General features: G+C 36.1%; 1 protein-coding gene across 4 annotated transcripts in view; it reads left to right on the forward strand.

The window, feature by feature from the left end:
• The window catches only part of LOC131167263 (pentatricopeptide repeat-containing protein At5g02830, chloroplastic), a 78,757-nt gene that overhangs the window by 15,035 nt on the left and 36,978 nt on the right, over nt 1-26,744 (forward strand). For 2 of the 4 annotated variants that reach the window (XM_058125969.1, XM_058125971.1), the window contains exons 4-8: nt 1,255-1,362; nt 17,664-17,828; nt 17,938-18,546; nt 19,482-19,547; nt 19,668-19,748. In XM_058125969.1, the coding sequence (XP_057981952.1) occupies nt 1,255-1,362; nt 17,664-17,828; nt 17,938-18,546; nt 19,482-19,547; nt 19,668-19,748 (1,029 nt within the window). The remainder of the gene's footprint in view (nt 1-1,254; nt 1,363-17,663; nt 17,829-17,937; nt 18,547-19,481; nt 19,548-19,667; nt 19,749-26,744) is intronic. The other 2 variants (XM_058125970.1, XM_058125972.1) reach the window with 1 other exon arrangement.

The raw sequence follows: 26,744 nt of genomic DNA on the forward strand, positions 1-26,744 counted from the left end.
CCTTCACCCTTGCTTTGGAAAGCTAAACTTCCTTCTAGGATTAAGGCCCTTTTGTGGAAAGTGAAGCTGGCAAAAAAATTAACACTAATGACTTGCTTCAGAACAAAAACCTATTAAGTTTTTACTGCCTATTGTGCGTGCCCTTTGCTTTAGGTGTGGAGAAAATTGCTCGCACTTGTTCTTACATTGTCACGTCTCTTGGGTCTATCTGGAGTAACTTGTTTGATATTCTTGGAGAGAATTGGGTCTGTCCTTACTCTCTGGAGAAATTCTGTGTTATGAGGTTTGGGAAGAAGGAAAGAAAGAAAGGCTTTGTGGGTTTTTCATTAATTGCTATTTTTTGGTGTCTTTGGACGGAGAGAGATGACAGAATTTTTTAGAGCAGTGCTGCTTCTCTGAATTTTCTTTCTAGTAGAGTGGTGTTCCTAGTGCTGCTGTGGCTTCCAGCCAATGTTTTCTTTTGGAATTTACCTTTGGCAGATTTACGGAGGGATTGGAAGGCCTTGATCGAGCAGAGACTTTTTATATTAGTTGTTTTTCTTTGGGTTCTTCTGTATTGTTTTTTTTTCTTCTGTTCTGGGGGGACATCTAATTCTCCCCATCACACCCCCCCCGGCACGCGGCACCAAGTACTATTCCTCTTCTTCTCTAACAAATTTCATTGTTTATCCAAACAAAAAAAAAAAATTCGTAAGGGCATCAACTGTCAATTAACTTGTTTGCAAGGGAAGTTGTCACAAGTACCTTGCTGTCAAAATATATGGCTTTGCTTCACCAATTTTGGACTACTTGAAAGATAATAAGGGAGATGCCTGTGTGTGTATGCTTGTGGGTGCATGTTTCTCAGCTTGAATGCTAGTAAAAAAATTAACCACCATCCTTGCAGCATGGCTTGACCAGTTTAAAATGGATCCATGAATCAAGTGTACAAAACTTGATTATCTTGCTTGAGCTTTACATGCATGCAGTGCATGCTGTGGGCCAAAATTGAGTTTCGTGAACCCAATTTCCCCATAATTCATGTTGAGACCCTCTAATTTCTGCTTCAAATCTTAGGGTAAATTGAGTTTCCCCAACCCAATTTTATGGTAAAATCATGTTTGAGAAAAAGTTATTTTCTACAAAAATTAGGAAAGTAGATGTCTGAAGGTTATTTATTTATTTTTCAAATAAACTTCCTTACTTTCTTACACAACTTGAATTATTGATGTCTTAGTATTACCATTGAGATCTGCATTCTAAATTTTGTTGCAGGAGTTGCTTGCTCAAAAGTTCACTCCGAATATTTATGTTCTTAACAGCCTTATGAATGTGAATGCCCATGACTTGACCTATGCATTGCATGTATGCAGGCACATGAAGGTAACTCTCTCTCTCTCTCTCTCTCTCTCTCTCTCTCTCTCTCTCTCTCTCTCCCTCTCTCTCTCTCTCTCTCTCTCTCTCTCTCTCTATATATATATATATATATATGTATATGCATATGTATATAAAACAGAATAAAATAAAATGAATTATGAATAAATAGAGAGTGAAGGCAAATATGCGAGGGTTCCTACATCATTCTGGACGTGGGCAAGTAAAGACGTTAGTTCAGGAAACTAGGATTAGATTAGCAACTTGGAATATAGGAACACTTATGGGTAAAAGCATGGAAATTGTGGATACAATGATTAGAAGAAAAATTAATATAATTTGCCTTCAAGAAACTAAGTGGGTGGGGGAGAAAGCTAGAGAAATCAATAAATCAGGATTTAAACTTTGGTACACTGGAAAGAAAAACATAAGAATGGAGTAGGCATTATTATAGACAAAAACTTAAAAGATAGCGTTGTGGATGTAACTAGAGTGAGGGATAGAATTATAAAAATCAAGATGGTATTAGGACAAGAGATAATAAATAACATTAGTGTTTATACTCCTCAAGTTGGCTTAGCAGAAAATCTTAAGAGACAATTTTGGAAGATATGGATAGTATTATACAAGGCATACCAGGGACTAAGAAAATATTTATAAGAGGAGATCTGAATGCACACGTTGGAAGAAATAATAAAAATTATGAAAGGATACATAGAGGATATGGATATGGAGACAAAAATGAGTTTGGGGAGATGATTTTAGACTTTGCTATGTCATATGATTTTAGGATAATGAATACTTGCTTTAAGAAGAGAGAAGAACACTTAATAACCTTTAAAAGTGGACAAAATAGAAGTCAAATAGATTTTTTTTTTAACTAGGAGGGTAGATCGTTTATCATGCAAGGATTGTAAAGTTATTCTAGGTGAAAGCCTAACCACACAACGTAAAGTCTTAGTGTTAGATATATGTATTAAAAAATGGAAGAAAAATGATAAAATAAACCAGTGTAAGAGAATTAGATGGTGGAACTTAAAAGGAGAAAATATAATAAAATTTAAAGATAAAATGATCAAAGATGGAGATTGGACCATAGAGGATGAGATAGATACAAATACTCTTTGGAATAGATTAGCTAGCTCTATTAAAAAGATAGCCAAAGAGATTTTAGGTGAATTAAGGGGAAGATTCTCAAATAGCAAAGAGAGTTGGTGGTGGGATAAAGATGTATAAAAAATCATAAAGACAAAAAGAATTTGGTATAAAACGTGACAAAAATGTAGAAATAGAGAACTTTGAAAAATATAAGGAGGCAAGAAAAGATGCAAAAAAGGCCGTTAATGAAGTTAAATATAGATCATTTAATAGTTTGTATGATAGATTAGGTACAAAAGAAGGGGAAAGAGATATATTTAAACTTACTAAAGCTAGAGAAAGGAAAAGCAAGGACTTAGGAAATGTAAAATGTATAAAAAGTGAGAATGATATTGTCTTGTTTAAGGACGAAGATATTAAAGAAAGATTAGTAAGTTGTTTAATGAAAATCAAATAGAAGGCTTAAACTTAGAATTGTCAAATGAGGAAAAGACTAAAAATATAAGATTTATTTGAAAAATTAGAGTTAACGAAGTTAAGTTTGCACTAAAAAAGATGAAAAATGGGAAAGCTATGGGACCAGATAACTTCCCAATTGAAGTTTGGAAATGTTTGGGTGATAATGAAATTATATGGTTAACTAATTTATTTAATACAATTGTAAAAATTAAGAAAATGTCAGATGAATGGAGGAAAAACGCTTTAATTCCTATATACAAAAATAAAGGAGATATTCAAAATTGTAATAACTATCGTGGAATTAAACTTATGAGTCATACGATGAAACTATGGGAAAGCGTAGTGGAACAAAGATTAAGGTTAGAAACGAAGATCTCAGAAAATCAATTTAATTTTATGCCTAGGAGATCTACCACAGAAGCTATTTATCTTTTAAGAAGATTAATGGAAAAGTTTAGGGAAAAGAAGAGGGACTTGCATATGATATTTATTGACCTTGAGAAAGCATATGTTAGGATACTTAGGGAAGTTCTATGGTGGGTTTTAGAAAAAAAAAAAAAGGGTGTATGTTGTAAGTATACCGATATCATTAAGGATATGTACGATGGAGTAATGACTAGTGTAAGGACTATAGATGAAGAAACTAGAGAATTTCCAATTACCATAGGTGTACATCAAGGATCTGCTTTGAGTCCTTATCTTTTTGCTTTAGTGATGGACCAATTGACTAAGAGTATTCAAAAGGAGGTTCCATGGTGTATGCTGTTTACAGATGATATTGTATTAATTGACGAAACTATGGACAAAGTAGAGGCTGAGTTAGAATTATGGAGAGAAGTTTTGGAATCTAGAGGTTTTAGGATAAGTAGAAATAAAATAGAATATATGAAATGTAATTTTAGTAATGATAGGAGGAATATTGGAGACAAAGTTAAACTTGATGATGAAGAAATAAATAGCACTTGTAGATTTCGATACCTTGGATCTATTATGCAAGCTGAAGGAGAAATTGAAGATGGTGCAATGCATAAAGTTAAAGTAGGTTGGGTAAAATGGAGAAATGCTTCAAGTGTGCTATGTAATCGTAGAATACCCTTAAAATTGAAAGGGAAGTTTTATAGGACAGCTATAAGACCAGCTATGCTATATGGATCGAAATATTGGGCGATGAAGAAACATAATATCCAAAAAGTAAAAGTTGCCGAGATGAGAATGCTTAAATGGATGCAAGGTCTTAAATTTCAATTTCGACTCAAATTTCGAAGCTCCAAAAGTATGGAAATTTCAATTTCGAAGTCGATTACAATTTGAAAAAATAATGGAAACTAGTAGTAAAGCATGGAATTCTTTGTGAAATTTTAGAAATGGTTAACAAACATAAAAATATAAGTTTTAAGACTAATATATAACAAATTAAATACATCTATGTTTTGTATGAGGTGGAAAAGTTGTAAAATAGTACGTGTATCAAACATGTTTGTAAGATAATGTACATTAAACATATTCAATTAATGCAAATGAAATTCATAAATCATTTAAATATTATTTATTATACAAATATTGATAATTTAGACATGAATAGTTAAAAAAAATATTACTATAAGTTTTTTTTTTTTCATATAATTTTAAAAGCACTTGTGATAACCTTTTGTTTCAATAAAATAAATAAAATAAATTAAAAGAGAAATTTCACTTCACTCTCGAGGTTTCGATAAATTTCAACAAATTTCGCTAAAATTTCGAGGTTTCGATAAATTTCGGATGATTCGTTGAGATTTCGATGGAAATTATGCAAGATGGAAATCAACTGCCATTTCGATTTCGAAGGTGACGAAAATTGGAAATTTCGACAGAAATTTCGACAGTTTCGTGGAAATTTAAGACCATGGATGGATGAGTGGTATAACATTGAAATATAAATTAAGGAATGAACATATTCGTGGTAAGTTAGATGCAGCTCCTATACAAGATAAGATAAGGGAGGGACGACTTAGATGGTATGGACACTTGCAATGTAAGCCACATAGTGCACTTGTGAGGAAGAGTGACTTAGTTACTGTGGGGGCCAGTAGAAGGAGTAGGGATAGACCTAAAATAACTGGGAAGGAGATAGTGAGTAAAGATTTAATATTCTTGAATCTATCAAAAGAAATGGTTCATGATTGCATAAATTGGCGGAAAAGGATTCATATAGCCGACCCCACTTAGTGGGACTAAGACTTGGTTTTGTTGTAGAGTGGAGGCAAAATATTTACATGGTTTTATTTTCACCTTTTGGTTTACATCCACATGAGAAAGGTTGATAACGCTATTACTCAACTCAAAGAACATAGAGGCACAATGATGGATATGTAGGGCTGTAAACATAAGGTTAGTTGGATGCCAACCCTATCCTAGTATCTTAACTAAGAGATAAAATACTTCTAAATATTTTGAATAACCAATCATCTTATTTCTTTTCTCTAATGCTCCCCTTAAGATGAGCATTGAGTATACAAAAATACTTTTGTTTTGTTATTTTGTATTTTTATTTTTTCCTTTTCTTTTTGAAAAGACAAATAAAAAAATAAAGAAATCAACATGATCATGAGTAGTTAATCTAATGTAAAACCAATTAGGTTGGCATGACAAGAGGCATGGGATTTGGAACCACATGGAATAAACAAACTTTTGGTCGTGTTGGTGGTATCATACAAGAGTTGGAGGAAAGGGTGGAAAAATATGAGAATTTACTACAGACGGAGTACTCAGAATCAATTGAAGAAGAGTTTCTTATTTCTAAGGCTGAATTAAAGGTATGGTATAGAAGGGAAGAGAAAAGGCTGGCGCAGCAAGCAAAGAAGAAATGCTTAACTAATGGTGACCAAAATTCAAAGTTTTTCCATGCGGTGATTGCCCAAAGAAGGCGTAACTCTTGTGTGAATTCAATGGTGCTTCCTGATGATTCGGTGCTAGAAAATATGCAGATGGTTCATGATGAGGCTGTGAATTATTTTGAGCAATTCTTAGGGCAGAATAGTTCAGTGCAAAGGCCAAATCTGGACAGTATTATCCAATCAGTGGTTTCTGAAGATTCCATAAGACAGTTGAAGGAAGAACCGACTGAGGAGAAGGTATATGCAGCTATGTCTTCTATTTCGGTGGACAGAAGCCCAGGACTGGATGGATTTGGGTCTTCTTTCTATCTTACCTGCTAGAAGATTATTAAAAATAATGTGATGGAAGCGGTAAGGGCGTTCTTCAAAGGTGATATGTTGCCTCGGTATTTTTGTTCCTCGTATTTAGTTCTTATTCCAAAAGTAAAGGATCCTCAGTCTTTTGATAAATTTTGCCTGATAAGCCTTTGGAACGTAATCTATAAAATTTTCTCCAAAATCCTTGTTGGCAAGCTATCGTTGGTGATAAGTGATTTAATATCTCTTGAGTAAGGTGCTTTTGTGAAAGGGAGGAGTATTTTTGAAAATAGAATGCTTGCTCAAGAGATGACAAAATTATTACATAGGCAGGTGAGAGGAAGTAATATGATGCTAAAACTTGACATGAGCAAAGCGTATGATCGAGTGAAGTGGTAGATGGTAGATCAAATTTTCCATGCTTTTGATTTTCCAGATTGTTTTTGTAAATTGATTCAGAATTTTATTTCTACTCCATGGTTTTCTATTATGATGTATGGCACTTACAGGGGTTTCTTCAAGTCAAAAAGGGGTTTTGAGGCAGGGGGATCCGTTGTCCCCGTATATTTTCATCATCATGGAGGAAGTTCTTTCTAGATTAATTCAAAAAAAGATGATTGAGAAGCGGATTTTACTGTTTGCGCATCCGAGTGGTGCACCTATTATATCGCATTTAATGTATGCGGATGATGTTGTTATATTTGCTAATGCTGGTAAAAAATCTGTTAGACAGTTAATGGAGGTAATCAACGAGTATGAAAGTTGGATTGGCTAAAGGGTGAATAAAGATAAATCAGCTATTTTTTTCTCAAAGAAGTTGAGTGCTCAGAGGAAGGGAGAAATTCTATAAGAGACTGGTTTTATTGAAGGTAAATTTCCTTTTACGTATTTGGGAGTGCCAATCATGGATGGTAAATTGAAGGGCTGTTAGTTTGACCCTTTAATTCAAAAAAATCAGTAAGAAAATTGAGGGCTAGAAAAGTAGACTATTGTCTCAAGAAGGTCGTCTAGTTTTGTTGAGACATGTGTTTTCGAGCATGTCACTACATCTGTTAACTGTTCTAAATGCCCCGAAACTGGTGATAAAAAAGATACAAGGTATGTTTGCCTCTTTTTTTTGGGGGATTTAAGGATGGGAAAGAAAAAATGAAATGGAGGGTTGGGAAGAAATTGTGTGTTCCTGTGGAGGAGGGGAGCATAGGAGTAAGGGACATTTCGGAAGTGTAACAGTCGTTATTTATGAAGTTTGGTTGGCAATTATTAGCACAAAATTCTTTATGGGCTAGATTTTTTAAAGCTAAATATGTTAAAGGAGGACATATTGCCCTTTGCAAGCCACATGGATCGGATTCTTCTTTTTGGAAGAAAATTCTGCAGTGTATGTCTGAGCTGTTAAGTAAATCAAAGTGAAAGGTTAGAGAAGGAGATGTGAAATTGTGATATGATAAGTTTATGGATTCGGGACCTTTGTTTTCAGAATTTCCAGATGGTGCACATTCACATATCAGATTAAAAGATTTGGTTATTAATAATGTATGGGATGTGGAAAATTTGTAAAGGATTTTGGGTTTTAATAAAGCAGAAGAAGTGATGGAAAGAGTTGGAAAACTTAGAAACTCTTCAGACATCCTGCTATGGCTCCCGGAAAAGAATGGTTGCTTTAATACAAAGTCAACATGGGATGCTATAAGAGTTAGAGCTCCAAAGTTTGATTGGGCAAAGTGGGTTTGGAACAAATGGTTATCGAAGAAAATTGTTATCTGTATGTGGAATGCTGCTTTTGAGTGCTTAAGCGTTGATGAAAAGGTGAGAAGGGTGGGGGTATCACTTGCTTCGGCATGTGATTGTTGTGAGACGAGGCAATCAGAAGATGTGGAGCATCTTTTGAATAAGAGAGATCTTGTTGCTAATGTATGGAGGAAGGTTTCGGTGGAGGTAGGTGTACCTTTCCTTAGGCACCAAAGTTGGAAAAAAAGAGTTCAAATGTGGTTTAATAGGGCTTTCCGATACTCTCAATTGGGAATATTGATGGGTTTGATTCCTTATTTAGTAGTTTGGAGGTTGTGGAGAAGGAGATGTGTGACTAAAATGGAGGGGAAACTGGAGAGTAGTACAGATGTGTGGTTGTCCATTAAGAATTGGGTGGGGGTTTTGAGTAAGAATATGACAGTTATGACTCATTTAAATGATGCTAATATTTGAATAGTGCAAAATCTAGAAGTGCAGATTGTGAATAAAAAGAATAAAGTTATGCAAGGTGTGAGATGGCTAAAACCGAGGCAAGGAAGGTTGAAACTAAATTTAGATGGGAGCATCTTGGGGAACCCAGGGCTGGAGGGTGGTGGTGGCATTCTTAGAGACTGTACAGGTTCTTTTATTTTTGGTTTTTCAAAATATTTTAGTTCTTGTTCTAATAATGAAGCTGAATTGAGAGCAGTGATGGAAGGAATAAAACTTTGCAAACAATTGGGTCATACCAGTATTGACATTGAATGTGATTCGAATATTGTAGTAAATTGGATAAGATCCAGTAAATGTTCTTTATGATATTTGTGGGATTTTTGAGAGCAGTTTATTGGTTTATTGGAGGGAGTAGATTTTTCTATAAATCATTTATATAAAGAAAGGAATAAAGTGTCAGATGCTTTGGCTCGACAAGGTGCGATAGGAAGGAATAGTTTGTTTACAAATAGTAGCCAACTTCCTAGAGTTATCAAAGGTTTGTTTAGATTAGATAAGGTGGGTACGGCTTATATGAGGTATGTTTAGTTGGTTTCCTTTAGGTATTGGTTTAGGTTTGTTTTCTTCTTTTGTTTGGTTTGATGCATGGGGTGTTTTATTGGTTATTATGTAAGTCTAAAGTGTCCTTTTGTTTCCACGGTATTCCTCCGCCATAAGTGAGAGTTATTAATAAACTTGGGATGGGGCCGCTATGTGGGTGGCTTCCGGCTCTTTCCCCCCAAAAAAAAAAGAAGAATATTATATAATTGAGACTAACTTTGGTTAATGGAAGGAACTGAGTATCCCTACTGAAAAAAGCATGTAGGTCCTCCTACAGAATATCTTCAAATTGTAAATACTAAGTCTCTCTTTCTCTTTAAGCCTTAAGTCCCATTAGGTGGGGTTGGCTACATGAATTTTTTTTTACCAATTTACAATCATGGCCAATTTACTCCAACGGATTCAAGCTATTAAATCCTTATTATCTCATTCCAAGTTATTTTAGGTCTACCCTTACTTCTACTGCTCCTCACAGTAACTAGCTCACTCCTCTTCACTTGTGCACTATTTGGCCTACATTGCAGATGTCCAAACCATCCGTGTCACCCCTTCTTTATCTTATCTTCTATAGGAGTTTCGCCTAACTTTTAGTAAATATGTTCATTTCTTAATTTATCATTTAATTTATACAACTCATCTGGACGTATTCTCATTTCTTCAATTTTTACTTCTTGGATATGTTGTTTCTTAGTTGCCCATCATTCTAATTCATATAGCATACCTGATTTTGTAGCCATTCTATAGAACTTCTCTTTTAAATTTAAGGGTATTTTATGATCACACAGCATACCTGAAGTAGATCTCCATTTTACACAAACTATTTTAACTCTATGTATTACATCTTCTTCAATTTCTCCTTCAACTTGCGTAATAGATCCAAGGTATCAAAATCTACTCGTGCTATTAATTTCTTGACCATCAAATTTAATATTTTCTCCAATATTCCTCCTACTATGACTAAAATTAAATTTTGTATATTTAGTCTTATTTCATCTTATCCTAAAAATATTTTGATTCAAAAACTTCTCTCCATAATTCTAACTTAGATTCTACTCCACCCCTAGTTTCATAAATCAAGACAATATCCCAATATCATCTGTAAACAACATATACCATGGAACCTCATTTTGGATACTCCTAGTAAGTTCATCTATCTCTAGTGCAAAAGGTGGATGATGAGGAGAAAATGTGGTCTAGTAATAAAGAAGAAGAATAACTTGCATGCTATAGCTGCAGAAATGGTGATCATTAAGTGATAAGAACCAAGGAAATGTTTCTCTGAGACTAGTACCTTTGATACCATATTGAAAAAAAAAAAAAAGGAATAAAATTAAATGATAAATAATTGTGAGGAGGCATGAGAGATAAGAGATTTATGTGGTTTGGACATATGGTCAAATTGAAAATATTTGTCATGTCCTTAGTTTTTTTGGCACATGACCATTCGTCACTCCATCTAAAGTCTAATGGGTTCACTAGGCCTAGGCAAGAATCTGTTTTACAAATCATCATTTGGAACCAAGTTAAAAGCCAATTAAGAGTGTTCATTTGTTGAAAACACAAAACATGTATATATTCCATAAGCAACTAAAAACGTTTTTCATTTAGTAACATGCTCTTTACATCGGGTTGTACTTTTTATACAATATTTTTCTGACTCCCCAGTCTGCATACATAACGGCCCAAAACTAAACACACACGCTTAGTATCCTTGTTGCCTTCCTGCCAACCTTTAATACATGTCAAAATGGTATTATCTTGGAGAACCTAACAAGTGGAGTTCTCCTTCAGTTTGAACTTGAAATCATTGAGGAATAAGGCGAGCTACCACAAGCTTAGTAGACATTATTAACTCCCCCTTATTCAAATAAGGATTTTTTTTTTTTTTCATAAAAGAGGGCGGCACCTCCTTTCTTTATTAGAAAACTCCTCACTTATGGCAGAGGAATACCGTAGTTCCAGTAAAGCAAGCTACAAACAGATAAAAACCAAACGTAACGAAAACTAAATGAAGAAAAAACGACACATTAGACTCTTAAATTAGGAAGACCGATTTTGTCAAGTCGTATCATGCCTCTAACTAGACGAGGTAAAGAAGCAAACTCCAGATATCTCATAGTGGTGCCTTCCTCTCCCTGACATGCCAAGAAGTCCGCAGCCTTATTTCCTTCTCTGAATTGGTGAGCAATGGTAAAATTAATCATGGAAAGAGCCTTAAACAACTCTTCCCAAAAATCCCACAAATACCAAACCATGCATCTCTGAGAACGAACCCAATTGACTACTACATTAGAGTCACATTCAATCTCCACATTCATGTAACCCAGCTCTTTGCACGCCCGCACTCCCTCCGTCATGGCCCTAAGTTCGGCTTTATTATTAGTGCCATAGCCAAAGAAGGAAGAATAAGCACCCAGTAAAGCCCCGCTGCAATCTCGAATCACACCACCCCCTCGACATGTCCCTGGGTTCCCACGGCAACTACCATCTACGTTCAACTTTACGGACCCAACCCAAGGGTTCCGTTACCTAACAACACAAGGAGTCCGAGCCTTTGGAGTGATAATTGGAATCTCAAAAGCACTTAGTACTTTGCTATCTTGAGTGGAAAGGGATCCTCTTGATCTCATATTCTTTGAAATTCTCCTAAGCCAAACCTCGATTGCCAACCAAACTCCTTCAGCCGATTCTTTAGCACCTTCCATTCGGACTCTACATCGACGCACCCAAAATCTCCAAGTTATTAAACTCGGCACGATACCAATGATTACACCCCTCTGAGTCGATTTCTTAGCATAAGTAAACCATTGTTGTACACTACGAATCCAAGAAACTGCAGTCGTGCAAGGAACCACCAAGGCTGTAGCGGAAAAATTCCAAATCTTCACAGCAATCTCGCTCAAACAAAGCACATGATTCAAGGTTTCTGTTTGCCCCAGCTCGCAACAGTTACACCGAGAAACAAGAGCAATTAAGGATAATACATGATTTCTTACATGTATGCAAGATCATAAGGTGCAAGAACACAATCTTTATTCAAAGCAATCTGTTCATCTAAAGTGACCAATGCAAAACATTCAAATAGAAGGTATTTACACATTTTTTCAAACATATCAAGTAACAAGTGATGTCCCAACAAAGTACACATTTTATCTCAAACAAGTGCCAAATTCCAGCTTGACCAACAACCGCTTAACGCGGAAATACTAACAAGTGCCAAATTTCAGCTTGGCCAACCACCACTTAACTTGGAAATACCCTCCAGGGGTTTAGGGCCTTTCACTCAAGGGAGACACAATCCCTACTTGCCCAAAATCCACTATATCATAGCCACAACAACACATGGTGTCATCTATTTCACACAATAACAATTCAACATATGCATAAACAAGCTTTGCCATAGCAAGTAAGACCATCATCCTTATAAGAAGAATATCTATCACATGAAAATTTCCCAACTAAACAAGATATGCAACTATGATAACCAAAGAAACATACATGTATTATGCAGCCATATCAAGTAATTTGAGATAATAAATTTAAATCTTCCTTGTTAGGATTCAACTTTTATACAAGTTTCTACCCTTGTTTTTTTTAAATACCCAAAATCCCTAGGTGAGTAAATGAAAATTAAGAACAACTACCTTGATTTTCAGCTTCTTCAACTTAGTCTAAGTTCCCCTCTGAATTTCCTGTATTTTCTATTGATTTTCTCTGAATTTACCTGATTTTCTGCAGAGTTATTACTCCCTTTCTCTCTCCTGTCTCTCTCTCTCTCTCTATAGGATTGCAAGAGTTTTGGGGTATTCTTTTCTATGTTCAGGCTGTTCTGCAGGCTGGAAAAGTCAAGACAGTGGCTGGACACATGACAGGACCATAGCAGCTGGTGGCAACAGGGGTTCTGCAGTGCTGACAGCTGTGCACTAGGTGTCTGCTACTGGTTTTTCAGAACTTCCAGGTGGCAGCTGCTGGTTTGTAGTGCTGCCAGGTGTCACACCTGGTTTCAGCATGCCCCATCTTTTTCTTTTTTTTCTCTCTCTCTCTGCCCCAGCTCTTATTCTATTTATGTTTTGTAGCTTGACCCTCATAATTTGCTTTCATCTAAACTCCTCCTACCACATAAGTCAAAAGGAATTTCTAATATCAGTTAACACAACTCAAATAAATGAAAATCATGGCTAGTATGAACTTATTTATTGAAAAACAAAGCAAGTCATGCTAATTTATCAAAGTAGTTTAAATTTATTGTGTTCTATCCACGGGAGAAAGGTTATTAGCAGTATTACACAACTTAGAGAATAGAATATAAATACAATTGTGTATGACAGCTGTAAATATAAGGTTATTTGGATACAGAGCCTATCCTAAACTCGACTTAGAGATAAGATATTTTTAAATATCTTGAATATCGATGATCGTTTCTCCTTATCCATAGCATTGTTTTCTCTCAATCTCTCTCACATGCCTATTTTAGGCCCTTTCTAGGTTGATTTTCGAGGAGATCTACTTTTTTCTTTTTGGGGCTTTTTATGTGCAATTGTATGTTTTCAACCTCTGTTAACCATAACATTGCATAGGCTGCTCTTTTATAGTTGATAAGTAATGATTCATCCTTTTTTAAATCGTGCAAATGTTTTGTTGCTACAGTTTTGTGCTTTCCCGACTGTTTCTCTTTTTATTCATCATTTTCATATTTTTTTTGAAAAAATTATCTACCAATTTTTACTCAATTATATGTCGGGCACTTATCACTCCTATTTTTTCTCAGTAATATTTACAGAAAAAAAAATATTAGTTTTAGCTCAATTAAAGAGCACTCTAATTGGAATCTCAAACTGAGGAAATGCATGGAGGGCTTTTGAGAAGATACTCTAAAGATAGGAAAACAGTACGAGTCCAGGCTCTGTGTGTGTGTGTGTATGTGAGAGAGAGAGAGAGAGAGAGAGAGAGAGAGAGAGAGGAGAGTTAATTGAAGTTTACAAGGGATATGGCGGCTCAGCTCTGTGAAGCCTTAAGGAAGAAGGAGAAGAGTTAATTGAAGAGTTGGCAACCAAACGAGAGTGGACTGAAGCAGGAAGAAACTGGGGAAGTGTCTTTGATGAAGTAAGAAGCAGTGAGACAGCTACTTCTCAGAATCTAGCTCAAACTGAGGCCTTCTCTATGATGATTGTGTAGTAAGAATGAGCACAGACAGCAAAAGTAAGGCTGACTTAGTCTCTTAACCATGAAGGGACAAGTTCGCAGTAGGAAGGGATGGAGAGGGGAAAGGAGAGGAATTTTCAAAATCAATGTGCAATTGAGGTGCAAAATTATATCTTGGAATGGTTTACGAAGGGGAAGGCTGTGAAAGGTTTTCAAAAGAGATAGAAGGTGGAAGTTGTGTGTCCACAATTAACAAAAGTTGCAGTGATAACTCATGAATATGAGCCTGGCCCAAGCCTTTTGGAGTGGAAAAAATTTGATTGGCTGGCTATACGGGCAGAGGTGTGGCTTGAGGACTTTTTCGTAATGTAGGATAAAAGCCAATAGCAAGGTGGAGTCAATGGTAGAAATGCACTCTGCCCCCATGTCTTTTCATTTTGTAAAAGATAAAATTTGGTGAGGCTTTCATAAGGCTGTAGGGGCTCAGTGGATGAAGATGGGAGATGATGTTAGTCATCAGAAACAAGTGGAGCAGTCCTTGGAGGTGACTTCGGTATATGATCCTATTTCAGGAAGAGGGAAAAGGCTGCTCCAGAACAATATCAATCAGGCAGTTTCCCAGGAAATAAACCAACTCAGTTTGATGGATTTGCCTTTACATGGTGGACATTTCACTGGTCAAGAATAGATTAGAAGTGTCAATGCCTAAAGGAGACAAATTTCTTGTTTCCATAGATTGTGAGGACCTCTTTCCTAATCCACTGTAGCACATGCCAAAGCCTGGGCAGACCATTCGCCTCTGCTTTTGGACTCTGGGGATTTGACTAAAGGTAGAAACCTGTTCTAATTTGAAAATCTGTGGCTCAAAGAGGAGGGTTAGGGGAACTAATTTTGACTTTGTGGGACAGCTTTGTGGTGGATGGAGTTGCTAGTTGCAAACTAGCGAGGAAATTAAACTTCTGGAAGAGCATATGAAAAGCATAACTTGGAGACTATGGGAGAGTGGAGGTGAGAGTCTCACAAGTTGTTGATGACATCAAGGAGTTAGATCTTAGAAGGAATAGGGGGCTTGTGTAAGTAGGAGCATAACAGAAGGGACAGGAGAGGTAGGGAGGCTGCTAATTCTGGAAGAAATTTTCTGGAAATAGAAATCCATAGTTCTATGGCTAGAAGAAGGTGAAATACTACGATATTCTCCATTAAGTTACCAACTGACATAGAAGATCAAATTTTGACAATACTATAACAATTATAGGGTAAGACATCATTATCAAGAGGTAATTGCCCATGGAAATGTGGGTTATGCTTCTTTGTACGGAGAAACAAATAACAGAAGACCATTGCTTGATAGCATGGAGCTCAGTTCTATTGGTGAGAAAAATAAAGATTGGCATGAAAGACCCTTAACAGATGAGAACAAGGAGGCAACCTTGAAGACTTGCCAAGGAGATGAGGCTTCTGGCCCTGATGGAATGGCGATATTCAACAAACAAAACTGGATTACCATCACGTGCGAGGTGATGGAGAAAGTCTTGAATGCTACCTTTATAGTTTTGACACCTGGGGCTGAAAACATCCTGGTGTATAGACCATGCACTCAGGTGAGGAGTTTCTACAAGTTTCTGGTCAAGGTGTTAGACTCTCAAGTTGAAAGAAGTAAATGAGAAAGTGGTTTCAGATACTCAAGATGTCTCTGTACCTGGAAAAAGATCCTTGATGAATTTTAGTGGTAAAAATGTGTAGTAGACTGAAGACTCAGAAGTTTGCAACCCTGGCTGATTTGCAAAGGTATATTGGAAAGTAGTATGATCATGTCAATTGGGATTTTTTTTTTTTTTTAAATTATTGAAATTATTGGGGTTCACAGTAAATGGAGGAAATGGATTAAATTGTGTATGTCAGCTGTTCACTCAATTATTGTTAATGGGATCCAGAGAGTTTTTTTTTTTTTTTTGGGAGATTTCTAGGGGAATTTTTTGGGAGATTTCTAGGGGCTAAAGACAAGGAGATCCAATCTCTTCTTACTTTTTTATCGTTGTCATCAAAGCCACTAATTCATCTTCATTGCACCTCACTGGTGGGAGGCCACATCAGAGCCTTTCAGGTGGGGCTGTAGGTTCATTGCTTGAGAAATCTCACCTTCCTTTTGCAGATGAAACTGTTGTGTTGTTTGGTGTGGATTAAGGGAAGTTAGCTACCTAAATGTGTTTTCCTGTGATTTGAAGCCTTATCTTCCTATCAGAGAAGGCAATGATGTTGAGAGATTTGCAGCAATTTTTGGTTGCAAAATCAGTAGGCTCCTAACTCAATACCTGGGAATGCCTCATGTTGCCTCTTCAAATCTAAAGCACCATGTGATGGATGGGCAAGAGAATTGAGATGAAGTTGGCACGGTTAAAGAGGATGTTGCTTTCCAAAATGGGAAGGTGCAAACTTAATATGAGCACACCTGCCCAAACTTCCAATCTACTTTGTGTCTCTCTTTACTATGCCATCAGCATTTAAGGAATTGGAGAAAAATATTAGGGGATTTTTTGCAGGGAAGCATAGAAGAGGATGGGAATATTGATCTAGTTAATTGGAATGTAATTTATTGCACGATTAGATATGGAGGTCTGGTACTGAGACACCTATAAAGCTTCAATAAATTTTTTTTTGGCAAAATGGCCTAAGAGCTGCAGAGGGTGAGGTGCTCTGGTAGAGGGTTGTTAATGATAAGTTTGGGCTGACCGAAGAGGGTTAGTTCATAAAGAAACCCTAATGCAGATTCTGATTCTGTATGGTGTGGAGATGAAGTTCTAAAAAATTCCTGGCTTTTTTTATTTTGGCGACAAACAAAATGGTGTTGGTTTGTCAATGTACTTTCCTGGGGTAACAATGGGGCTGTTTGATGCCAGTCTTAAAAGGGATACGGGTGATTGGGAAGTTAGTGATGTGCTGGAATTACTAGGAAAATTGGACAATACTATATTAAGGCCAAGTGGTGATGATTCTTTAAAGATGGAAAGTGGGGAAAAGATCAAATTTTTCTGTCAAGTCTTTCTCTGATCTCATCCTTGGCAGGATAGATGCTTGCTTTTCGTGGAAAGCTGTATGGAGTGCAGGAGTCCCAATCAAAGTGTCCTTATTTGCCAGAGAGGTAATCCTTACTAGATAAAACCTTGGTTTTAAAGGATAGGGATCATCCATATTAGTCAGTGTTCGTGTGCAAAGAAAAATAGACACTAATCACCTCACTCTCTGCTGTACAAAGACTAGGGACTTTTTAGGGCTCATATGGCAATGGTTTCGAGCCGGATGGGTCATGCCTGGTAGTGTAGACTTCACCACCTGGAGGTTCGGTAATATTGATGAGAGCAAGAAAAGAGTTTGGAAAATGTCTCCTCTTTGCTTGTTTTGGTGTATGCTGAGGGAAAGAAATACAAGAGCTTTTCAAGTCAAGGAGTCATATGTTTATGTTTAAATTTCTGTTTATGTCAGTGATTGGCTTAAAAATTCCAGTTTATATCATGCCATCTGAATAACAGGCTGGCAACCCTTTCTGGCTGTTGCCTAGTGATATATATTTTTTCTTATGCTATATAAAATAACTGTTGCTCTTAAATGAATTTCTTTAATAACTGTAATGCCATCTTAGCCTGTTTATCCTGTATCCAGCATCTTGGGGTCACCCCAGACGTGGCATCTTATAATATCCTTCTAAAGGCATGCTGTCTTGCTGGAAGGGTTGATTTGGCACAGAACATTTATAGGGAGGTGCAACATTTGGAATCAACAGGAGCATTAAAATTGGATGTTTTCACATACAGCACAATTATTAAGGTATGTCTTACAGTATCATATGAACATTAACTTTAATGCTGTCTTCTTCTGCTCCTTATCCTGTTGCTCTTGCATGTTTGTTCATGGAAGTGGTGATCTTTCTGGAAAGATTCAGGTTTTTACCGATGCAAAACTGTGGCATATGGCGCTGAAAATTAAAGAAGATATGATATCATCCGGCATTACTCCCAATACAGTCGCGTGGTCATCATTGATAAGTACCTGTGCTAATGCAGGTCTTGTAGAGCAGGCTTTTCTGCTATTCAAAGAGATGCTTTTGGCCGGTTGTGAACCAAATTCACAGTGTTGTAACATTCTTCTACATGCCTGTGTTGAAGCCTGCCAGTATGATAGAGCTTTTCGTTTTTTTCATTCCTGGAAGACAACTGGGCTGCAGGAGGTATTTGGTGATGATTTTAACCGGCCTAATGACACTAGAGATAACTTCGTGGGCATGGGACATGCATCTGAAAATTCCAGTACAAGTATGATAAATGATACTTCTAATTCACATTGCACAAACTTCACTAAGAAGTTACCCTTTACACCCACTACTGCAACATATAATATTTTGATGAAGGCCTGCGGTACTGATTATTGCCATGCTAAATCTTTGATGGATGAAATGAAGAAGGTGGGGCTTTCTCCCAATCATATAAGTTGGTCAATTTTGATTGATATTTGTGGAAGATCAGGCAATGTGGAGGCTGCTATCCAGGTGAAATACGTTTTATCTTATTCTCTGCCAGGTGGTTAAAACCAATACTTTACCGGTTCTGGGTTCTGGGCTCATGTGAAGGCTGTGTTTAACTAAAATTCTAATTTCTGTGAGCCATATTTCCAGGTCGGGGAATTTCTGGCACATTTTTGCACTTTTTTTTCCTTCAGTGAATCTGTGTTGTTGAAACGTCCCAGACACATCTTCCTATTAGCTAATTGAATTCATAGTACAATTCTGCTGGTCCCCAATCTGGAATATATCGCTATGATTTTATGGTAACATACATGTGCTACAATAGTACAAAAGATTCTACGGATGTGAAATTTCTTTAGGATGAATGAAGAAGGAGAAAAATGTAAAGTACCCACAAACTAGCTAACAAAGTGAATTTTTTATTTTTTAATTTATAAAGAGAGATAACAGTGATGACGAATAATCATCTTTGATTGAAATAAGACCGAAGGAAACCAATATAGATGCAATATATTTAAGAAACAATTACATCTAAAGTGTTAAGTTGAAGGGTACGATAAGCAACCATCTTTGGTTAAATGCAATGTTGAAGGGATTTATTGTTCTCAGTGCTTTTAATATCAACAATTTTTAATTTGAAATTGCTTGATTGTTAGGATTAAGTACTTAAAGCATTAACTGTAGAGACAACGATGATGACAAAAAACCTCAGCATTTCAAATGTAGTTCTATATGAGTCTATCTTTTCCTCCTTTTTTCTATCATTCCCTGGGTGCACAAGCATTTTCCTTATCTTTTATAGCAGCCGATAATGCTCTAGATGTAATTTTTATGTGCCCTGAATAAATATAATCATTTTAGTTGTTTGTTCTTTGGTTTTTTTTCCCTCTCTCAACGTCTCCAAACACAACTTTCATGGGAGTTTTGAGTTATCTAATAATCATTTTTTTCCAGTGCAGATTTTGAAATCCATGCGTGAGGCTGGAATTAAGTCTGATGTTATTGCATACACAACAGCAATCAAGGTTCAAAACTTTTTTATCATTTTATGTCCCATAATGGCTGTCCTCTACATCTGTGCTTAATCAGAATGTTTTTTTTGCATATCCTCAATCTAATCCATCCTTAATGTTGAATGTTCACAGGTTTGTGTGGAGTCTAAAAATTTGAAGATAGCATTTTCATTATTTTCAGAAATGAAAAGATACCATATACGACCAAATTTGGTAAGTTCTAGTCATGGTTGTGTGTGGTTCTATTCTTAAAAAACTTTTTGTTTTTAAAAAGATAAGGCAAATCAAATTATGTATCAACTGTGTACCTAAAAATATAACTTTAAAAATCAATAGTCCTGCTTAACATTTACTTCTGTATGTATGAAGCTATTCTTAAGCTTTGAAACTTAATTAATTGAGTTCTCAACTGATGTAGCACAGAAACAGAAAATCAGAAGTATATATATATATATATATATATATATATATATATATAGAGAGAGAGAGAGAGAGAGAGAGAGAGAGAGAGAGAGAGAACTGAGTTGGAAATCTGGATTCAAATCTGATAACTAACTGCTTCATACATTAAAAACAAGTTACTTACGCATCTAATAGTACAACGAAAACAAGAAATTACAAAATAACCCCAAGTACTTAAGACACACAAAATAACCCTAAATTAACTAAACGTCTAAAATAATCAGAATTTTTCTCAATCTAAAATAATAGTCCTAGGACTCCTAGCTACAATATAAACATCCAAAGTTCTCCATTGGTGGTTCTTCATCAAATTCCCCTTGTTAGAAAACATTCAACCATGAGTTATGAAATGTTGTAGTAGCTTTAACTCCATGAGTGGGAACAAAGTCAAACATGTAGGCAAATCAAGAGGTGGCATGAATTACATTGCATTGTCAATCACCATTGGAGAGTATCTAAAAGATCCATTGAAGGTTGCAATGTCCTCATAAAATAACGAGTCCTCCAAGCGAAAAATCAATTTAATATCCAAATCTATTGGCAGCTCAAGCAAATACGCATTTGGTCCATATTCTAGAATGATGGACAATGTTTCACTAGATTTGGTTAAAGAAGATGTGGAGGAAGAAGATGTAAGGGATGGAGACGCAAATTTGCAGTAGGGATTTCAACAATAGGATCCATGATTAAATAATTTTCAACAAACTCCAGAGTAACCAATTGTTCTTTCTTCTTTGGGTTAGGAAGGGAAAATTGTGGTTGAAGAGCAAGGTAACTTTCTTAGGAAAGCACCTTAACCAAAAAAGAAAGGAAGTTAACTGCTTAAAAACTTGACATATCTATCCTACTAGTTGGCAACTCAGTTTGAAGTTCATTGCAAGTCTCAACAACTAAGTCTAACAAGTCAAGGTCCATCTGTGGTCTAGAATCACCAACAGTGTCTAGGATCACCAAAGACAAGTCTAATGCCTTATTTTTTTTATAAGAATATTCATGACTTTTGGCCATTAAATAATCAAAAAATTGTGCACTATTAATATGCAAATCATTTATATTTTTTATAAGAAGATTTATGACATGTCCACTAAAGAATCAAAATATTGTGCACTAATAACATGCAAATCATATATGTAGTCATAATACTCAACATGCAACAATTTTGCATGGGAATTTTTTATATTTGATTGTTTATCATTAGCAATTTGAGTTTTCTCTTGAACATCTGGGGGTGGTACCTCATGACCATTAGGAAATTGATCTAGACTCTTGAAACTCTTTAAAATTAGAAGTGGTGTTATGGATTGGTATCTAGAGAAATCTCTTAGCTTCCAAAGCCATGTGGTAAGCCTCAAGTAGTGGGCCATTTTTTTGAATTTGCAAAATAATATGCTTTCTAATTTCATCCCTCAACCTGTTTTTGAACATAATCACCACTCTAGGTTCCACACTACGAGTGCATCAATAAATGAGGTCTCTAAAGTTAGAGCAATAATCAGTAATACTAGAAGAATGTTGCCTAAGACTACACAGTTGGTCCACTAATTGCTCCCTACACAAATGTGGGGCATACTTTTCTATTGAGATCTCATTTCGAAGCATGTGGTGATATTTGTACCTTTCAACTTTTTGCTGATATTGCTTTGCTAAATCAAGAAGTTTTGATCTAGCCAAGTAGATAGTGGTCACACAATCATTACCAACTAAAACAATTCTCTATTTCATCTAACCAATCTAAGAAGAAAACAAGCCTTCAACAACCATCAAAACCACAAGCACTTCTAGTTTTTATCAATTGTTGAGAATTGTCGACTAGATGGGAACTAAGCATGTGGACTCGACTCATCATTTTTTTTTTTTTTTTCAATAAGATAAACAATATGGATCAATTCAAATTCAAACAAGGACCAACCAATTAGATGAGTAACATTACATCGATTGCTATGAATCCTAGTAGTGTAAGCTTGTGCAACACTACCAAAAGGTCCTTGTGCTGTCTTTGTAGTTTGAAGGGATTCTTCAAGTATTCCACTTCAATTTCTTGCAGATTCTCTAAGAGAATTCCATTAATAAACTTGAAAAATGGTGCTGGCACACTGAATTTATACTCCTAAAGTATGTATCTAACAGTAAAAGATGGATTTCTTGAGACCAACATCAAAATCTTGCGAAGGAAAACTAATTGGTCTCAGTAAATCTCAAAATGTCGCAGCTGTACCCACTCTGAATGTTGGCAAGCCTTTAAAACACTTAAATTTGCATTGATCACTCTCTCTATTTATCACTTAAAACTAATTTCTCTCCATTCATCACTCTCTCAATCTCCCATCTCAAGACAATCCCGAGTTAAAATACCAATCCCAGTTTTCAGTCCCTTCTGTCATCCTTTTTGCTCTAGAATTTCAAGAAAAAGAATTAAAGAAAAACCACCCGCAATTTCCAAAAATTAAAGTCATGCCCTCAGTTTTCGAACACCTCTTTCCCCAAAAGATTTTCATGACACCACATATACCATCAAAAGTGGAAACCACCAAAAGGCCGTAACTCCAAATTTCATCAGCTTGATGCTTCATGTGCCAAAGAAACATTCCCCAGCTTTCGCCCCTTCAAAAGTCCCTAGCTTCCTAAAGTTATTTCTTCACACCACAACCACCACCACCCCTTGATCTACCACCACCCAAAATTTCATCACCAGAGGATGCTTGCCGCAGCTCACGCCATGTGCCTGGTCTTGCACGTGTGGAGAACTACCAAAAAACCCTCTGTAACTTCAGAACTCATGATAAATGGTTCCAGCCACAAGAATTTGGGCTTTTCTTCTGAGAGTTTGATATGCAGCATGATATTTTGATTCCAGACATGATATTTTGCAAGCAAGCACGATATTTTGATATGAAAACCTAGAAACTGGAATACCAATGTACCGAGCACCAGTTTGTCACTGCCAGTAATAAGAATCAGACTCCATTTCTGCATTTTGTGAATTTTCGAAGTGAGTTTGTTTCATTTATGCATGATACTCAAGATTAAAGGAGTTGAAGATAGTTCTTGAAAATGGGGGGTCAAATTTGTGGTCCTATGTAAGTAGGTTGAGAATTGTGGGCGAAATGTGTAATGGATTTTGATGATATGTAGCAATATATACATATAGCAACATGGTGACAAATTATTGGAATATAGAATGGCAAAATATCAGGCCATTCCATACTTTTTTCAAGCTTGGAGAAAGTGTGTTGACTAATTGGGTAAAATGGAAGACCTAAACTCAATGATAGGTCTCTCCCTCTGTTTATAATATATGTTTGGAATGACCATAATACCCTTACTAACTCACACTTTAATAATAATGCTAAAAGGCTAAATAACCATTAACGCTCCCCCTCGAGATGGAGCATATATACCATATGCTCCTAGCTTATTACAAATGAATTTCACATGAGCACATCCCAAGGCTTTAGTGAACAAATTAGCAAGTTGAAACTCAAACTTCACATAAGTGGTCGTAATGAGCTTCTATACAAGTTTCTCTCGAATAAAGTGGCAATCAACTTCTATATGCTTTGTCTGCTCATGGAAGACAAGGTTGGAGGCAATATGAATAGCAACTCAATTCTCACACATCAACTCGATAGGCCGAGAATGTGGAAAACCTAGTTCTTTCAACATGTTCTTCAACCAAACAAGTTCACATGTAGTGTGCGCCATAGCCCTATACTCTAACTTAGCACTCAACCTAACAACCACATTTGGTTTCTTACATTTCCAAGACACCAAATTACCACTGACAAAGATACAATACCCGGTTGTGGATCTTCAATCGAATGGTGATCCGATCCAATCTACATCTGTATATCCCTGAATATAAGTGTGACCCTGATCCTAATATAATAGACCTCTCCCTGGTGCACCTTTGAGATATCTCAAAATTCAAATTACTGCATCCCAGTGACTTGTTCTCAGGGAATCAAGAAACTGACTTACAACACTTGTTGCGAAGGATATATCTGGTCGAGTGACTGTGAGATAATTCAACTTTCCAACAAGTTTCCGGTACCGACTTGGGTTAGGCAACAAATCACCCATATCTGACATTAACTTACTGACTCACTCGAAAAATGAACAGCTCAGAAGTTATCCCAAGTATAGGAGTTTAGTCGTGTAATAATTAGCCCAAGGGACAGATCGTCTCCTCAGAAAATACAGTCTAATTCCAAATTTCGTGTAATTCCAACCGAAAATAAGAAACAAAAGGGTTACTGAACACAGTTCAGATTCGGGTTTTTTGGGATGTTGAGATTCTTTTTTGACTAATTAAAAGAACGTGCAATTTAAATTATGAGTTCTAACAAAAACTAAATTTAACAACAAAAAACGGGAAAAGGCACAATAAAATAGACTATGACAGAATTAAATACTAACCACAATCCTATGTTTGAAATTCTGGATAAAAGCCTAAAGATCAAAACTTTGCTATGTAATTCAATAGTTGCCCTACAATAATAAAATACCAAATATTCATAAATTATTCAATAAAACCCAAATATTATAAATAGAACGCAATGTTAAAATATTGAACATAATTAAGCATTTAATTAAAAATATAATCCTTAATGCATGGATTTAAACGCCTAATAACATAATTTAAGCGCGTAATCACACCCCCCAACTAACGTTTTTCTAGTCTCTAGCAAATAACGTGAATGAAATCTAGGACAGTACCCACAAATACTAATTCCAACAAATATGAAATGAATGCACATGTGACACAACCATACCATTTCACATGCAAGACTATAACGAAATTACACACAAGCTCATACAATTCACGTAACTCTGAAGCAAGTCATTCATGCAAGTTTCATCATTGTAAAGCCATCAAGAATAGTATACTCACATAAAGTTAACCGGAAATTATAATTCGAAGTTAATGTAGCCATATAAATTCGAGCATAAATAGATGAAATCTCGAGGCATGTGTAATGTATATGACTCGTTATACCCAGGATACTAGTGGACACCAACAGAACGGTCGTTCTGACTCGGCCTTATTGGTATACCCTCAAAAACACTCAAAAAGAATGGGTTCGCTCATCATATGTGAGGAGGAGTGTCGCGATCAAACATCTCACATATCGCAAGAAACAAACGCTAAATGTATGGAGTGGACTAGTCTGAGAAGGATCTAGCCTATTTGTGAGGTGTTGGGTCCTTCACCCTATCATCTTCACACCTACTCACCATATCCAATCAAGATCACCCTAGATCAACTTATTCACGAACCAGGCGTGAATATTTCTGAGGCATTAAGCGGTTGAAGAGTCTTCATATGTGGAGAACATGTGTCGTGTCCCTAACTTTTTGTTGTAGTTGTTCTATTTTTTTTATTTATTTTTGTTTTTATTTTTTTTTCGGCTCATTCTTCAGTTTCTTTCTTTTCATGTCAATTAGGACAATCATTACACTTCTTTTGTTGTCTTCATACAACCCATGTGAATTAAGCTTGAACAGTAGTCCATGAACTAAGTCTATCGTTAGGGGTGGCTCAACCTTCACATCTTGAGTAGGCTACAAGACTTAGGTTTCTATCTCCCCACTAGATACCACCTCTAGGCTAGCAAGTCAAAAACAGAAACTAGTGTACAAAGAGTATCCAGAAAAAAAAAAAAGGGAAAGTTGAATTTCATGAACTCTGAGTTGATGTCAAAACTCAAAATAACGATAAATGGTTCAACAATACCTTACAAGGTATCAAAGTCGCCACAGGCGCTCTCTCAGTGCTCACAAGGAACCCTAAATGCTACAAGTCACGTGAACGTGATACTATGTAAATACAAGAGTTTATATAGCCAGATTAACACGAATGAACTACTAGTCAACCTACATAGAGTTACAATTCCTAGAATAACCATATAAAAAGAAACTACACATAAATAACTCACTATACATCTTAAGTGTGTAACTCCTAGGTTATATGCAAGTATGTAAAGGGTATAAGTCAGTGTTAATCATGGCCTAATCATCCATATTCAAAAAAAAAAAAATTTTCAATGTATTTTCTCATCCCCCCCCCCCCCCCTTTAACTAAAGTGAGATAATGTCCTCAATGTTTGAAAAGAGAAGCAAAAGAATGATAATGAGGGAAGTAGAAAAGTACCTGGGCAGAGCAGTAAGGAAAAAGAAAAACTAAAACTAAAAGGAGAATGTACCTACTAATAAATTAAAAATAAGACAAAATAAAACAAAATGAAAAACAAAGGTAAGAAAAACAACACAATATGTCTCGAGGAGGCTCAGGAGGAATTTCATCTGGTGGGTGCAGGTCTATAAATTGAATTGGCGAGTCTCCAAACTTGAGTCGCCACAATGAATTAGTCTTGTCACCTACACAAAAGTTAGCCTCAAATAAATCAATGCGTTCTAAGGTACCAGACAAAACATGTGCAGATTGCCTTCCTTATTTTAGCAAGAAGGGATCTTTATTTAGTATATTTTCCAGGAAATTCACTTTTTTAAGAATCGGTCTTTGAGGCAAAGATGTCAGAGCAGTTACCTTTGGTTCTTCAGAAGCATCAACATTAAAATTTTTACTTGGTTCCTTTAAACGTTCACCATTCTGCTCACCCTCTTTATTGGGTATACCCATCACCATGCCACTGTGAGGATTTGCTTCGACGTTACACTCCTTGACATTTACTCCAGTAGGGAGTGACGGTTCAACGGCTGTCAATCTCTGAGGATAAGGTACCATAG

The sequence above is a fragment of the Malania oleifera genome, chromosome 11, assembly GCF_029873635.1.
Source record: "Malania oleifera isolate guangnan ecotype guangnan chromosome 11, ASM2987363v1, whole genome shotgun sequence".
Lineage (NCBI taxonomy): Eukaryota > Viridiplantae > Streptophyta > Magnoliopsida > Santalales > Ximeniaceae > Malania > Malania oleifera.